General features: G+C 44.1%; 1 protein-coding gene and 1 long non-coding RNA gene across 3 annotated transcripts in view; one reads left to right on the top strand and one right to left on the bottom strand.

Annotated features, from left to right (window-relative positions):
• VAPA (VAMP associated protein A) overlaps window positions 1-2004 on the bottom strand; it is a 44625-nt gene extending 42621 nt beyond the window's left edge. The window contains exon 1 of one of the 2 annotated variants that reach the window (XM_030335756.1): window positions 1687-2004. In XM_030335756.1, coding sequence (XP_030191616.1) covers window positions 1687-1765 — 79 coding nt within the window. In that variant the 5' untranslated portion in view covers window positions 1766-2004. The remainder of the gene's footprint in view (window positions 1-1686) is intronic. The other variant, XM_030335757.1, reaches the window with a different exon arrangement.
• On the top strand, window positions 734-4016 carry LOC115527965. Its single transcript, XR_003973120.1, has 2 exons — window positions 734-981; window positions 2665-4016. It is a non-coding gene; the product is annotated as an uncharacterized LOC115527965 (long non-coding RNA).
• Window positions 4017-15152: the final 11136 nt, after the last annotated feature.

Raw genomic sequence — 15152 nt, 5'->3', positions numbered from 1 at the left:
TTACATACGATTATAGAGATTTACATTAAATTCCTCCAACCAAAGATAATGTCTACCTAAAATAAGTTAATTTCATGATTCCCCAAAGGTGTTTTTTTTTTTCTTTCAGCTAAAGCTATGTGACAGCATGACACACACATGAACTTGTTACAATAAGACGCACTTAGTGCCCCTCAAAATATTTAAGAGTGGTCTTGAAACCCTTACTAGAAAAGGAGCTCACTTACATTTCCACTCAAAGATATTTGGAAATGTACTACAAAGCTTACAAAATAAAGAAGTTACACAATATTACTCTCATAATACCAGAAGACAGTATTTTAAAATCCCTGAAACTATTCAAAACGTTTCCTATGAAAAACAATTGTTTTTCCTTTGGACTCAATCTTGTACAACAGCGAAGGATTTCATTTGTTTTAAGCACTGGAATAGCTACACATTTCACAAAAATTTTCTCATGGGAGCTGCTGAAATTGAAATACAAGATAAGGAATCATCCAAAAGGCGATTCGCAATACACTTAAACGAAGACAGCAAGGAATCTGCTTTTGGATCTCCACACACTTTCAGTATTCCTAAAAAGAAACTAGTTTAACTCTCTTCCCTAAAGTACCCAAATGGGCCAAGGGGCCCCTTAGATTGTTTCTCAGGAATCACCAAAATCGGACTAACAATTGATCACAGGCGTTGCTACAAAATATACAAGGACGCTCCAGAGCTGAGTAACACCTCATCCGCCCCCACATAAACCGCAACGCAAAGGCAAAAGTCACCAATAAGGAAGATTCCGCAGCAAATAAGCTAAGTTAGGGGGCTAAACAAGAGCAGACAAACACCAGGTCCGCCCTGCACAGAAGGTGAGCTGAAATGTCACACGGGAGGACCAGGAAGACGTCTACTATTAACCTACTACTATCAATTCCCGGGCTGACGCATAGCCTTCCTGCCCGCACGCGCTTGGGTCTCTGCCAACACAACCGGGTAAGTCATAACCAGAGAACTTCACGGGCTTCTCCGCCTCCCTAGCGCTCCAGGTACCTGACAGCGAGTTCTAAACAAGGTAAAAAGGGAGGCAGCAACTCCCTCTGCGAGGGCCGAGGGCCGGCTCCACCCAGGCCCTGCTCGAGGCCGAAGGGTGGTTCTCTCTCGGAACCGAGTCCAGGGCCGCCGCACCGCTGCCTCGCCTCTCGCCTCCCACCGCCGCTGACAGCCGGCGCCGGCGACCGACGCACTTGCGCCACCCCCAGAGCCCCCCTTCCCGCCGCAGACCAGAGCGCACGCTCTAAGGTCACCGCCCACCCACACCCTCCCAGACAACGCCCGACGGCCCTCGGGGGCCAAGGACAAGTGCCAGGCGCGGGCAGCGGCGCGGACAGCACCCGGGAGGCGCCCCCGCGGGACCGCAAGATGGCGGCGGCGGCGGCGGCGCCAGGGCCGGGCCCCTCCGCCTCGTCCCGGCCGGCGCGCGCACCGAGGCGCGAGCGGGCGAGGGAGGGAGCGGGCCGGGAGCGGAGCAGGCGGGCCGAGGGCAGAAGCGGGGCGCAGCCGGAGAATGGAAAGTGCCGGGCCGTGGGGGAGGGGACGCTCACTCACGGCCAGCCGCCGACCTTCCCTCGACCCCCCCACCCACCCTAAATCTCGCCGTCCGCCCGCCCCACCCCGGTCAGCTGCCCTCTCCCTGCCTACCTTTGAATTTGAGGTCTGTGGGCGGGTCGAGGACCAGGATCTGCTCGTGCTTCGCCATGGCCCCGGAGGCGGACGCCATCGGAGAGACAGCGCAGAGCGGGGGCGCGCCCGCGGCGGCGGTTTGCTAGCTGGGGGCGGGGGACGACGGCGGCGCCGGCTCGGCCGAGCTCTATGATGCGGCCAGCTCACCGCTCCCGAACCCCCGACGCCTGCCGCTCTGTGGCCGGGCCACCGGGCCGCCCGCTGGGTCAGCAGCTCCGGGTCTCACAACTGACTCAACCCCACACCAGCCGCCGCGGCCACGCGCACTGCGATCCTCGGCGCCCCACGTGACGGCCCCTGCGTGCCTACGTGCGCGCCCCGGCGGCCGGGAGCCCCTAGCTCTCGTCCCGCCCTCAAGTCCTGCCCAGCGCGGCGCCGGCTGGTGCGCCTGCGCAATCTGGGCCTCTCGGCCGCCGGGAGCTCGAGCTGTCAGGGGAACGGGTGTGGGCAGGGGGCGGAGCTAAGCTCCGTGGCACCGACGCGATGCGCAACGCAGGGCAGAAGGGCGCAATCTTTGGTCACGTTTAGCTCCGATTACGAAAGTGGAGTAACTGCTATAGCAGCACATCACCATCTTCCAAGTGAGAATGCCTAGTGGAAGGAAAGACTGGTCAGGTTCATTCACTACAACTCCCAGCATACCAGTGGGGCCTGGCCCTTGTGCGGCACTGCGCGATGCTTGCTGGGAATTGTAGTAGTGGCTGTTTGTGGGCGGGAAGGAGACTGAGGTCCGTTGGCGGCGAATGGGGTGGGGCTCGCTGACGCTCATTTTTGGCTCTCAGATATCGTCTCGTCTGTGCTAAGAAGGAAAAAAAAATTTTTTTTTTTGAAAACTGACCCGAGATCTCCCGCTTAGAAATATAAAATATGCCCTGTGGAAAACAGGCCAGGATTTGTCAATCTGTTCTCTAAATCGACCCATCCCTCTGTTGGTAGGGCTACATTCTCTGTCGTATTCCAAGCCAACGTCTACTGCTTCCTGAATTCAATCCAGTGATGGAAAGCAAATGAGGAAACACACCACGTTTAGGAAGCAAACGCGGCGTTGGAGAAATCTGACAAGGCACATTTACCAAGCTAGAAATAGAAGTCAAAATCTACAGCGTTCAGTTGCTGGCGTCTGTTCTTGGGTTTTATTAATGATAGACCAAAACCGAAACAGTTGTTCACGTTCCCGTATTGGAAATGAATTCCATCTGCATCGTTATGATAGCGTGTAGTAAACTGAACCAAATGAGGAAAATCTCGTGAGCAAAGGTGGTGACAAATCTTTCCCCGATTGCCAGGGTAATCAGGGACAGGAACATCAAATGAAACAAATGAACGTGCCGTAAATAAATCTGTCCAGTACTACTTGAAGTCTCTAGGAAGCACCACAAAAGAAAGGACATATTGATGCTGCCACCACGAAGGAGGAGCCCAGTTTGTCTTGAAAATAAATGAGCAAATGAACAGTAATCTAAGCTTAGGCACAAAGTCCAAAGTTTTCAAGTGCAAAAAATGTATCAAAGCCCATCTGGGAATAGCTCTCCAGAATAGCTAACCTAGCATCCGCAGAAGATTGCACTACACAAGAAGAATGTATCTTAAGCCGTGAAAAACCTCGGAGGATGGGATGGGAGTGCTTAAATAGTTTGAAAAGTACATTCTAAATTTACCTTTCCTTTGATTTCTTTTTATTCACAAAATTTATTTTGAAATTTCAATCATCATTAAAGGAAAATACAACGATTGTATGTTTACCAAAAGAGGGCTTAAGGTTAAAAAAAAAAAAAAAGGTAAGGTTAACAATTACTCCATAGGATGGTGTCTCACACATGTTTAGTTGTGAACCAACAACCCAAAGCTGTCACAACTTCCAGTATCTTTGCTTGCCTCGGAACTGTTATCCATGGGCAAATTAGCCTTGGCTAAACTGGCTTCTCCACGGCTAGACAGACATTTCTCTTACCGGAAAGTATTTGGGAATCCCAGTGTACAAACAGCAATTAGCAAGTATAACATGCTGAGGAAGTTCTCAGTCAGTTCCGTATGGGACAATGGTTGCCCCTTCACAATGAATTCAATGGGAAGCCTGAATTGGATGTATTCCAGTTTTCCAGTCCATTTAAGTCATCACCTTTGGGATCAACCGTTTTTGTCTTCTCAGTATGGCTTCAAATATCATATAGATATAGGTCTTAAACTCTATAAGAATTTAAATATCTGGTAGTCTAAGAATACATGAAACATCTTTGGAATAATACCCCTATTACTATTTTAGAGCATTAAATTCATAATGACTCAGAGTCCTCCTGAATCGTCTATTCCTCATTAAGTAGTGCACTATTTAAGTGGCTTCTGCTTTGGTATTTATGAATACGTTTCTTCCAGCAGATCATAGATCCTTACAAACATCATCACACTCTTCTCAGAACAACTGAATATCAGCAAGTTTTACTTTTGTTGTTAAATAGAGAAATGAAAACGCAGGTGAGAACATCTCATGGCAGTAATAGAGCTAAACTATGGGGGAGAAGTTGCCCAATTTTCCATCCTGTGCATTTTTGCCTTTCCCAAAGCCGCAACGAAATGAAAACTGAAAATGATTAAGAGAACAATGTTCATTGTTTGCGCTTGCTCTCTCACTCGTGTGCAATCCCTCTCTCTCTAAGGTTTTATATATATATATATATATATATATATATATATATACACATATACATATATATATACACACATATATATACACATATATGTATATATATATATATATATATATAAAGAGAACTTTATATAAAGTTCTCTTAAGGTATTAGCAAAGAGAGAAAGTATACATATATGTTGAGTATATGTATACTCAAGTATATTTCTCTAGCTACTAAGAAGTTTTTATGAGTCTCAGAAGTATGAAGTCCTTGAATATTACTTCGACGCACTTGAATCACTAATAATATTCACCTTTGGACAGATTATCTCATAGGTTTGGCAAGGATAAAAATAAAAAAGAAGTTACCAGTACCTATGGTAACAAAGTATAACCATCTTCTCCATAGTTAAACACGTTAAACTTTACTTTATAAAGGTGCTCTGTGATTATGAATTTGTATATGATCAGTTATTCTCAGTGGAATACAACTCAGTAAACATTGAAATGCTCATACCTGCAATAAACATTGAGGCAGTAAAGCGTGTTGAGTAAGAGTACAGACCTTGGGTCTGAACTGCTTGGTTCAAGTCCTGTTTACCACCATATGATCTTAGTAGCTTACATCACCTCCCTGTGCCTGTTCTACATGTGTAAACTGGGGAGGCTAAAAATACCTACATCTGAGGCTTGTGGTGAGAATGAAATGAGTTAACACACACGGAGAGCTTAGGGTAGTGCCTGGATCCAGCATTGTTGCCTTATACATGCTACATGTGAAATTGTTGCTGTGTGCCCGGGACCGTGGTAGGTGCTGGTGGCATAATGGTGAGCCAGTAGACATGGTCTCTGCCCCTGTAGGGCGACATCCAAGCAGGAGAGACAAACGTGAAGTAGCTCTCTTGTGGCTAGGATTCTGTTCTTGAAGTAAGTTTGAGTAGTAAAATACACTCCAACGAGATTTGAAAGTTAGACGTGAGAGTAAAGGCCAGCTTTCTGTCCCTTCTGGCTGTTTTCTGCTGAGGCAAGGCGAGGACCCCCAGACACTTGCAGTTTTCTGCACCAACACTCCAGCAGCCATTTACTAGCTTGCTTCCTGGATGTCAAGAGACCGTTGTTACAGGTCAGCAGGAGCAGCGGCCCTTTCTTGGCTCCAGCTTCCTGATCCCTGGGTCAGAGGCAAGAGGTGCAGCCTCAGAGACGGCAGCTGCCCAGGTGGGGCAGGTCAGTCTTGCCCTGGAGTCACTCCTGGAGAGCCTCATCCAGAGCCTGCTTCTCCACCCCTCCCCCAAATTTTATAAGCACCTGCTTCGCTTCGATGTGTTCTTTCAGCTTAGGATGTATTAGGAGTATTGCAGTGAGGGAGGCAGCGGGGAAGCCAAGAGTGGATCAAGAAGGAGGTCAACAGGATGGAAATCTGCTGAGTAGCAAGTGGCTCCTGACTGAGTAACAAGGATGCTGCAGGTAAAACAGGAATGAAGCTGAGTCAGTGCACACAAAAACATGGGTCTAAAACAGAGAGACATCATAGAGACCGACCACTGACCAAAAGAGGTACGAGGCCCGGAAGTATCACTGGGATGCAATGTCATGTAAGTGTGGATTAATTGGTGGCGCTTATTGTGGCATATTTGTCAGACATCCGTGAGAAATATAGATTCTCAAAGAAGGCAGATGGGAGTCTCCCCAGATAAAATCGAGGCTGGAAGAAGAGTTAGAAAAAGGACTTATCTTGGGGGTTTTTCTTTTTATAACCGTTTAAAACAGTGAAGACTGTGAGATTAATCATCTTTGTTTATGAAAAATCGTTTGAAGACTACGCGTTTTCTCAGTTAATCTTTTCTACTGTAAAAGCAGCATGTGTCATTGTAACAAATGACATAATCCACAAGCATATGGACAAAAAGTTTCTTCCTACACCTCCCAATTTCTACTCCACTTAGAGTAACCCGTTTAACTGCCTGAGTTGTGTTATCACTCTCTAACTTTATCCATACTTATACAAACATAGCCAGTTTGCTTTTTGGTGTGTGTGTGTGTGTGTGTGTGTTTTAACACGAATTCTAACATATTACCATACCATTGCTTTATTCAGTCTGCAGTATATTGTTGACATCTGGCCAGGTCTTGGCATAGATCTAACTCAGTCTTTTTTTTTTTTTTAATTTTTTAACGTTTATTTATTTTTGAGACAGAGAGAGACAGAGCATGAACGGGGGAGGGGCAGAGAGAGAGGGAGACACAGAATCAGAAGCAGGCTCCAGGCTCTGAGCCATCAGCCCAGAGCCCGACGCGGGGCTCGAACTCACAGACCGCAAGATCGTGACCTGAGCTGAAGTCGGACGCTTAACCGACTGCGCCACCCAGGCGCCTCTCTAACTCAGTCTTTTAACAGCTAAATCCATAGAATAGATTACCCTACTATAGAACTCTTTGCTCCCTTACTGGTAAATATGTAAATTGATCTAGGCTTTTATCACAACCAACAGCACTGCGATAAGCATCCTTGTATGTGTATCTTTATCATAGAATGCTTTTATTTCCACAGGGAGATTTCCAGTTCTGGGATCACTGGATCAAAGATATTTTCTATTTCAATCTATATTGCATACTTTTATCCAAAAGGCTGTAACAACTCACACCTCCATCAGGAACAGAGTGAGGATGTCTGTCTCCCCCATTGTCACCAGGCCCTAGTGTGGCTTTTAATGTGTTTTCTCCCATGAATACGGTTATTCTGGAAGGCAACCCAGCAAGAAGAAATTAAAAGATGCCTATGAACATAAAATCCACATCTGACACCTTGCCTGACTTCTCATAGTGTCTGAACACACAGGCTTCTTTGTATAGCCTTAACAAAACCTAGAGTAGATGTGGGGTGAAAAACATAGATTTGGACATCAGACAGACTGGAATTCAGACTCCATCCCTGTCATACGATTAAATACTATGGCCTTATCTATCACATGGCAACAATACATCCCACATTCGATATTGGCTGTACATACTAGAAGGTACAACGTGTATAAAGTGCTTAGCATAGTGCTTGGCATTTAACGATTGTGACATGATTGTTCACAAAATTTGATATCTCCTTTGAAATATAAGCCATATATATGTACATTATTGGACATTTAAACCCACAACCAAATGTTATCTTCTTAATGAGAAACTTTAAAAACCAGAAATAATTTCCTAGGGTATTCTGAAAATAATGAGGATTCTTTTTTTGTTTTCCTTTATTCCCGTTGCTGGTTGACGACTTGTTTTGGGCCAAGTCCTGTGGTATAGGGGAGGGCAGACACAAAGAAGACTAATACTTACTTTCAGTCCTGAAAATGTTGATGGTCTAAATGGACTTAAGCATAATCCAATGCGTGGTGGGCTTTAAGAGAAGGAATTGAAAGGGATTATGGAAGAATTGTCGGAAGTCATTCAATCCTTGAGAGTCGGGAAATGCGTTGCAGATAGCTGGCTATTTCAAGATCGTGCCATTTTTTATACCCAGGTACATGTAAACACACAGGCCCGCACTCATACACACACAGTCACACTCACTCACTCACCTTTCTGAGATTTTCTACTAGAGCACTTTATTTTCTCTGGAGGGTGTTTTGCAGTTTGTTGTTGTTGTGGGTGGTAGTGGTGGTGTTTTGTTGTTGTTGTTTACCTCCAAGAACAAAAAAATTTGATGTTCCTGGCAGCATTATTCACCATAGCCAAAAGCTGAAAGCAGCCGTGACGTCCATCAACAGATGCGTGGTTAAGCAAAACATGCTAGATACATACAAGACCATATTATTCAGCCTTAAAAAGGAAGTTCTGGCACATGCTCCTATAGGAATGAAACTTGAAAGACATTATGCTAAGTGAAATAAGCCAGGAAGTGAATTAATTAAGCTAAGTGAAATAAGACAGGAAGTAGAATGGTGGTTTCTGGGGAGCAGGGGGGCGGGGAATGGGAATGGGGAGTTAGATTTTCATGGTTACAGAGTTTCTGTTCAGTTGTGCATGGATGGTGGTAATGGCAGCAAGATAGTGTGAATGCGCTTAATGCTGCTGAACTGTAAACTTAAAAATGGTTAACCTGGTAAATTCTATGTCATCTAGATAACTTTTACCACAATAAAATGAAAGGCTAAAAACATTTGTTTTGTTTAGCACAAATAGGTTGTTCATTTCACTCTGTAACAGTATTATTACTATCTCCTTGCATTTCAGTAGCTTCTCTCGGGCTGTTTGTGTTTTGTTTTGTTTGGTTTTCATTTGTAGGGTTGGGTTTGCTTTGGTTTTTGAGATGGGAGGGAGGCACAGACGGAGAGGGGAAGAGAGAGAGAGAATCCCAAGCAGGCTCTGCACTGTCAGTGTGGAGCCAGACATGGGCTGGAACTCACCCACCACAAGATCATGACCTGAACTGAAATCAAGAGTCTGACGTATAGGGGCGCCTGAGTGGCTCAGTCAGTTAAGCGTCCGACTTCGGCTCAGGTCATGATCTCACAGTCCGTGGGTTCGAGCCCCGCGTCGGGCTCTGTGCTGAAAGCTCAGAACCTGGAGCCTGTTTCAGATTCTGTGTCTCCCTCTCTCTCCCCACTCGTTCTCTCTCTCTCTCTCTCTCTCTCTCTCTCTCTCTCTCAAAAATAAAGTAAACATTAAAAAAAAATGAAAGAGTCTGACTCTTAACCAACTGAGCCAAACAGGAGACCCTATCCTGGCCATTTTAAACAATAGCTTGGGGATGAGAACTCAGGCTTACTCAAAGCTGGGTTCAATTTCTGACTGTCATTTATATGGGGATAATGAAACCATTTACCTCACAAGATTGTTGTGAAAATGAAATGAGACAATACTTGTATATACCTGTACACAATACCTGGCACGTGTAAGGGCTCAATAAATGTTACCATTATTGTTACTTACTTCATAATTGCTCATTCATAGGTAGGCATGAATGTCCATTTTTGACTCCTTTTTAAGAAATTATATAGCTTGGGATACCTCAGACCATACAGTCATATGAAGAAAATAAAAATCAAGACATTGAATTGTTCCACTGGAAACTCAGTGGCAAACTTTGACAAATACTCACTTTCAGAAAAATTCCCTTTAGGCTTTTCTCATTGAGCTTTGATGCTGGTGCTGTCACATCAGTCTGGATTATATGCTATCGGCATAGTAAGGAAGCTCTTATTCGTTACATTAAAAATAGAAATATTAGTCTATTTGGGGATCACTTATTTTTATTGCAGAGATTTAGTAAAATCAGTGGTTTAAGCCAGTGGGCCCAATGGAGGATGGGGACCCAGTGATGAAATAGATACCCAACCTGAGACCTAACCAGCTGCCAGTCAGGAAACTGAAAAAGTTCAGTATAAATTCACTCTCCGCAACCATTGCTCCCGTGAGGTGGAGAAAGGCTGGCAGGCATGGACTAAACAGTCCAGAGGTGTGCCTGGACTCCACTGATTCATTCATTTGGACAGTTTGTGCCACGAAACGTGTAAGTCAAGTAGACAGCGCGATGTTATAGGGGAAGTGCTCTACACTGTAGGCATTCTAGGTACTGCCCTTAGCGCAATGTTCCTTGTACTTTACTTAGTAGCCATGGCCAATTTGTAGCATGTTTGAAAGAAGTTGAAGCCAAGCACGTAGATTTGATTTTATTTAGATACAATTGCATGGCCATGGAAACTTGTGGAAGACATTCATTGAGCTGCTTCCTCGGATTGGACATTCTGGTTAGAATTAAAAGGCTCTGAGAAATTTACCATAGCCTCAGTGCTTCACAAGATTTTACTTCCTTACAGATGTGATAAAAATGCTCGGATCCTTGGAAAAACACTGACGTTGCCTTTTTTTTTTTTTTTTTTTTTTTTTTTCCACATTCTGTTGATCTCCTCTCTGCTCCCTTTATATGACTGATCCACCAGTGCCGGCACACGGGGGCAAAGAATAAGTCACCTAAACATCAGAGCTCTGACTCCAGACTTACAGCACCCATCCTCATTTCTGGCCAGTTTCACCTTACACGGTTTCTTCAATACCCCTGTAATTGCACTCTGCGGTCAGGGACAAGAGTCAGCATCAGAACCGACCCACCAGGCTGCCTCTGGCCCAGTTTCCTCACCCACAGAGGGTGATTGGACACAGCTCAAACAAATAAATCCAAGCACAAAGCACCTGGGATATATGATTCCTCCTATTTTTAATCTGGTTGAAAAATCAATAGAATCACAGATTCGGAAGAATTATAAAGCTGAAGGATGGAAATGAAATCGAAATTCAGTTGCGAGCCATGGATTTAATGTGTATGAATTGTTCTTTACATTTCTATACTTACACCTAAAGTGCAATCCAGATAATGTGTGGTTTATCACACATCAATCTTACCAGCATGGTTCAGTTTCAGAAGAAATACATTACGCTGAAATTAGACTATGCTCACCAAGAAGACTTAGTCCCCATGCAATTTTAGAAAGGGCATATAAATTCCAAAATTGTTTGGCATTGTGGTAAACAATGCTCGGTCCTTGATTGTACGTTGGCTTTTATGAAACCATTGAGATGGAGGCGGCGTGTCACCATAAATTATGTAAACCTTGAGTCAGAATAATTCTGTCTGTAAAGATTGTATTCTTGTTGTCTCTATTACAAATGGTCAGTGATTAACGTGAGGTCTAGAATTTAATGTAGCCTCTGTGAGCAGAGACCTCAGTTTGTTCACTGCTGTATCTCCATCATCTGGAACAGGGCCTGGGATACAGAAGGTACTCAATATACATTTATTGTTTTCTAATTTTTCCTTGGAAGTAATTTTAGGCTTACAGAAAAGCTGCAAAAAGAGTTCATCAAGTTCAACTTACACCTTGCCCTCCCTCAGCTCCCCCTAACATTAATATCTTACATAACCCTAGAACAATTACCAAAAACAGGAAAACAATATTGCTTCGATATTGTTGACTAGCCCATAGACCTTCTTGGAATTTCTCCAGTTTTCCCATTAATGTCTTCTGACTTGTCCAGGGTACAATTCAGGTCCCCATCTTGCGTTTAATTGTGATATCTCCCTCATCTCCTCCAAACTGGGACAATTCCTCAGTCTTCTTTGACTTTCATAACCTTGATATTTTTGAAGGGTATTGGCCAATTATTTTCCAATGCCCCACATTTGGGGTTTGTCTGATTTTTTTTCCTGATTGGGTTGAGGTTCTGCATTTTTAGCAAGGATACTGCAGTAGTGATAGCCGGCCCTTCTCAGTGCATTCAGTCAGATGTCCATAATGCCAGTTTATTCCTGGTTTTCACAACTTTGTTCATGTGGTTAAGGTGGTGTCTCCCAGGTTCCTCACTGGAAAGTTGCTATTTTTCCCTTTGTGATAAGTATCTTGTAACAAGACACTTTGAGACATTGCAGACAGACGCAGTTTCTAATCAAACTTTCACTCGCATATTTTAGTATCCATATGAGTCTTGCCTGGAACCAGAGACTATCTGTTTCCATCATTCCTTCCACATTTGCTCACTGGAATCTACTGGAAGGAACAACTGTCCCTTTCCCGTCATTTCTTTACTTATTCATCCACTTATTTATCTAAGTATGGACCCATGGAAATTTATTTTATTATAACCCACTATTATCATCATTTATATTGTTGATCACCTTGTCCCACATTTGGCCAGTGGGGGCTCCTTCAGGATCATCATATATTTTCCCTGCTAAATCCCTGAAGGTCCTGATCTCGGGACCTTGGTTAGAAACCAAGATTGGCCCCTAGATGTGCTCATGCTACTGGAATGTCATTGCCTTCAGGTCCTTTCATGGACAAAGCTAGGAAATCCATATAGTTTCTATCTATCTATCATCTATCTGTCTATCTACCTACATCAAAAATGATGATCATACCGATGCCTTCCATCCCAATCTAACATCCCAGAGTTCGTTCTAGACTTCTTCCTCCTTATTTGCAACTTCTTTCATGTAAGATAGTAGGAGACCTAACTCTCATTACCCACAATAAATGTACTTACTTGCTCAATCCTCGAATGCACGTAGAGGAATCTCAGAATCGCTAACCCATACCTCTGTGAAAAACAGATTTACTGACTAGGGCAGGATATTTCTGTACAGTTCAGATTGTCTTTTACTTTACAGTAAAAGTATACTTTATAGTATACAGTCAGCATACTGTTTTCCAAGGTTACTTACGTAAGTGTTTTTCTTTCTCACTTCCTTCACTATGGTTCTATTATTCACTATGATTGTATTATTCACTTATAATACACTTAAATTCATTTTTACTGTTTGTATTCCATTTTGCCTCTCCTCTTTGCTTCAGTTACTAATTTTGGGGTATGTGAAGCATGGATATGCTTCTTAGAGTCAAAAAATATTCTTTTTTTCGTCCTTTGGCATAAGGAGCAGATACATGTGTATTTTCTAATGTAACCCTCACTTTTTTTTATATATATATATGAAATTTATTGACAAATTGGTTTCCCTACAACACCCAGTGCTCATCCCAAAAGGTGCCCTCCTCAATACCCATCACCCACCCTCCCCTCCCTCCCACCCCCCATCAACCCTCAGTTTGTTCTCAGTTTTTAACAGTCTCTTATGCTTTGGCTCTCTCCCACTCTAACCTCTTTTTTTTTTTTTTCCTTTCCCTCCCCCATGTATAACCCTCACTTTTACTTGAAGGGCTAAATATTATATTCTTTTTCATACTTCGCTTTTTTCACATAGTATATCCTGGAAATCACTCCATATCAGTTCATAGAGAGCTTCCTCACTCTTTTTTATGGCTGCATAGTACTCCACAGGGCAGATACTATCAACTGCTCTCCTTTGTATGAGTAGTTAGGCCGTTTCCGATATTTTGTGATAAGCAACCAAGGCTTCAGTGAACAACCTTATATATATATATATATATATATATATATATATATATATATATGTCTTTTCATATTGTTGGAGGTCTGGAATTTGACCTAAAAACTCAAATGAAATTTTTAGATCAAAGGTGATTCTATGTATAGTTTTAGATGTTGACAAATTCCCTTCCCTTTTGCTTTGTTCCCCCCCCCAAAGCTATGTGTTTCAAAGATTACTTCAAAACAAGCATATTTTTAATTCTCTGATTGATAGCCCCTGCTCCCAAACCTTTTCAAATCAAGTTAAGACTTAGGATGGGTAGATGAACCTGGACTTCTTGGCAACGGTTTTATTTTTATTTTTTTTTCAACGTTTATTTATTTTTGGGACAGAGAGAGACAGAGCATGAACGGGGGAGGGGCAGAGAGAGAGGGAGACACAGAATCGGAAACAGGCTCCAGGCTCTGAGCCATCAGCCCAGAGCCCGACGTGGGGCTCGAACTCCCGGACCGCGAGATCATGACCTGGCTGAAGTCGGACACTTAACCGACTGCGCCACCCAGGCGCCCCTTGGCAACGGTTTTAGACCAGCCTTGGACCCCACTGCTAGATCCCTTCATCTCCTTTCCCTGCAGTTTTTCTAATCTGTCCTTGCTGACCCCAAAGCCTTGCAGAGGGGAGGCTACGGGACAAAAGCAAGAGAAGTACACCCTGGGATTCTCATCACCACTGTGTTTTGTTTTTTTTTTTAATTATCTTCTCTGAAGTGTGGCTGTAATACAACCACCTGTCTATTTTCACCTTGCACCCGTATACTGAGCCAACCAATGATGTGTAAACCAAGTTTGAGCTCTTTCCTCTTCTTGAGCTGGTTGTACAGAACCTCCGCATGGCCACGGATGTGAGCTGGTGGTGGGGCGCTGGGGCATCTACCACGAGTGGCGTGGAGTTTGGGCTCGCTGTTCAGACAATCTAATGGTACTCTTCTTCCTGCTTGGGCTCAGTCCCAGCGTATCACGCCCATCTCTCGTAATGAACTGCTGCAGGGCCCGTCCAACTTTACGACGTGGTGGATCTGACAGAAATCTTTATGACAGCTCCTAAGGGGCAGTCCCAGGTATATAGTCACCGGGTGTCCCAGTGACACACTGGGATCTGTTTTCCAAAAAGTGCTGGAATATCTGCCACAGGTGATATGATCACGCCCCAGAACACCAGGGCTTGCCATCAGCTGTGTGACTGCCTCTTCTCCCACCACTGACACCTCCAACACCATAGACTCTGCTGGATCCTATGGGCCACGTGGCAAGGCTTGGGGCCCCACTCAGAGCTGGAGGCCTTTCTCCCGTGTCATCTGAGCCAGAGCAGTGTTCTCGATGCGGAGTGCGTTGCATCCAGAAGCCAGACAGACATACCAGGCACTGTGCTTCTGCCTCGTGGTAGGGGATGCAAAAACAAGAATTTATCTTCTAATCCGGAGAACGTATCTCGGCGCCCATCTGATCACTGGACCCCTGAGAACTTTCCTGAATGACAGGTCCCTGAATTTCCAGCATCCTGTCAAGGCCTTCAGGACACTAGCTTTTCCTGCTGTCCTGCTCCATCACACGTCATCAATGTCATGGATCACTGTCATACAGGATGTCCAGGCACTTCCTATTTCTTCATATGGTGTTATAACGGAGGATGGAAAACTTCAAAACACCCTGGAACAGAACAGTCAGTGAATGTTGCTGCCTATTCCACCTGAATACAGGTTACTGTTGGGTTGTTGTTGTTGTTTTTCCCCCAGAACGGAAAAGAACATATTTGCCAAATCACTGGCCATATAATATGTACCCGAAGCCTTATTAATCTGCTTTAGCATCAATACTGCTTCTGTCCGGCAGCTTGGTTTAGCTTGTGGTGTTCTACCATCCATTTTCT

This window comes from Lynx canadensis, chromosome D3, assembly GCF_007474595.2.
Source record: "Lynx canadensis isolate LIC74 chromosome D3, mLynCan4.pri.v2, whole genome shotgun sequence".
Classification (NCBI taxonomy): domain Eukaryota; kingdom Metazoa; phylum Chordata; class Mammalia; order Carnivora; family Felidae; genus Lynx; species Lynx canadensis.
The sequence above is the reverse complement of the archived record's forward strand: the minus strand, read 5'-3'. Positions and strand labels throughout refer to the sequence as shown.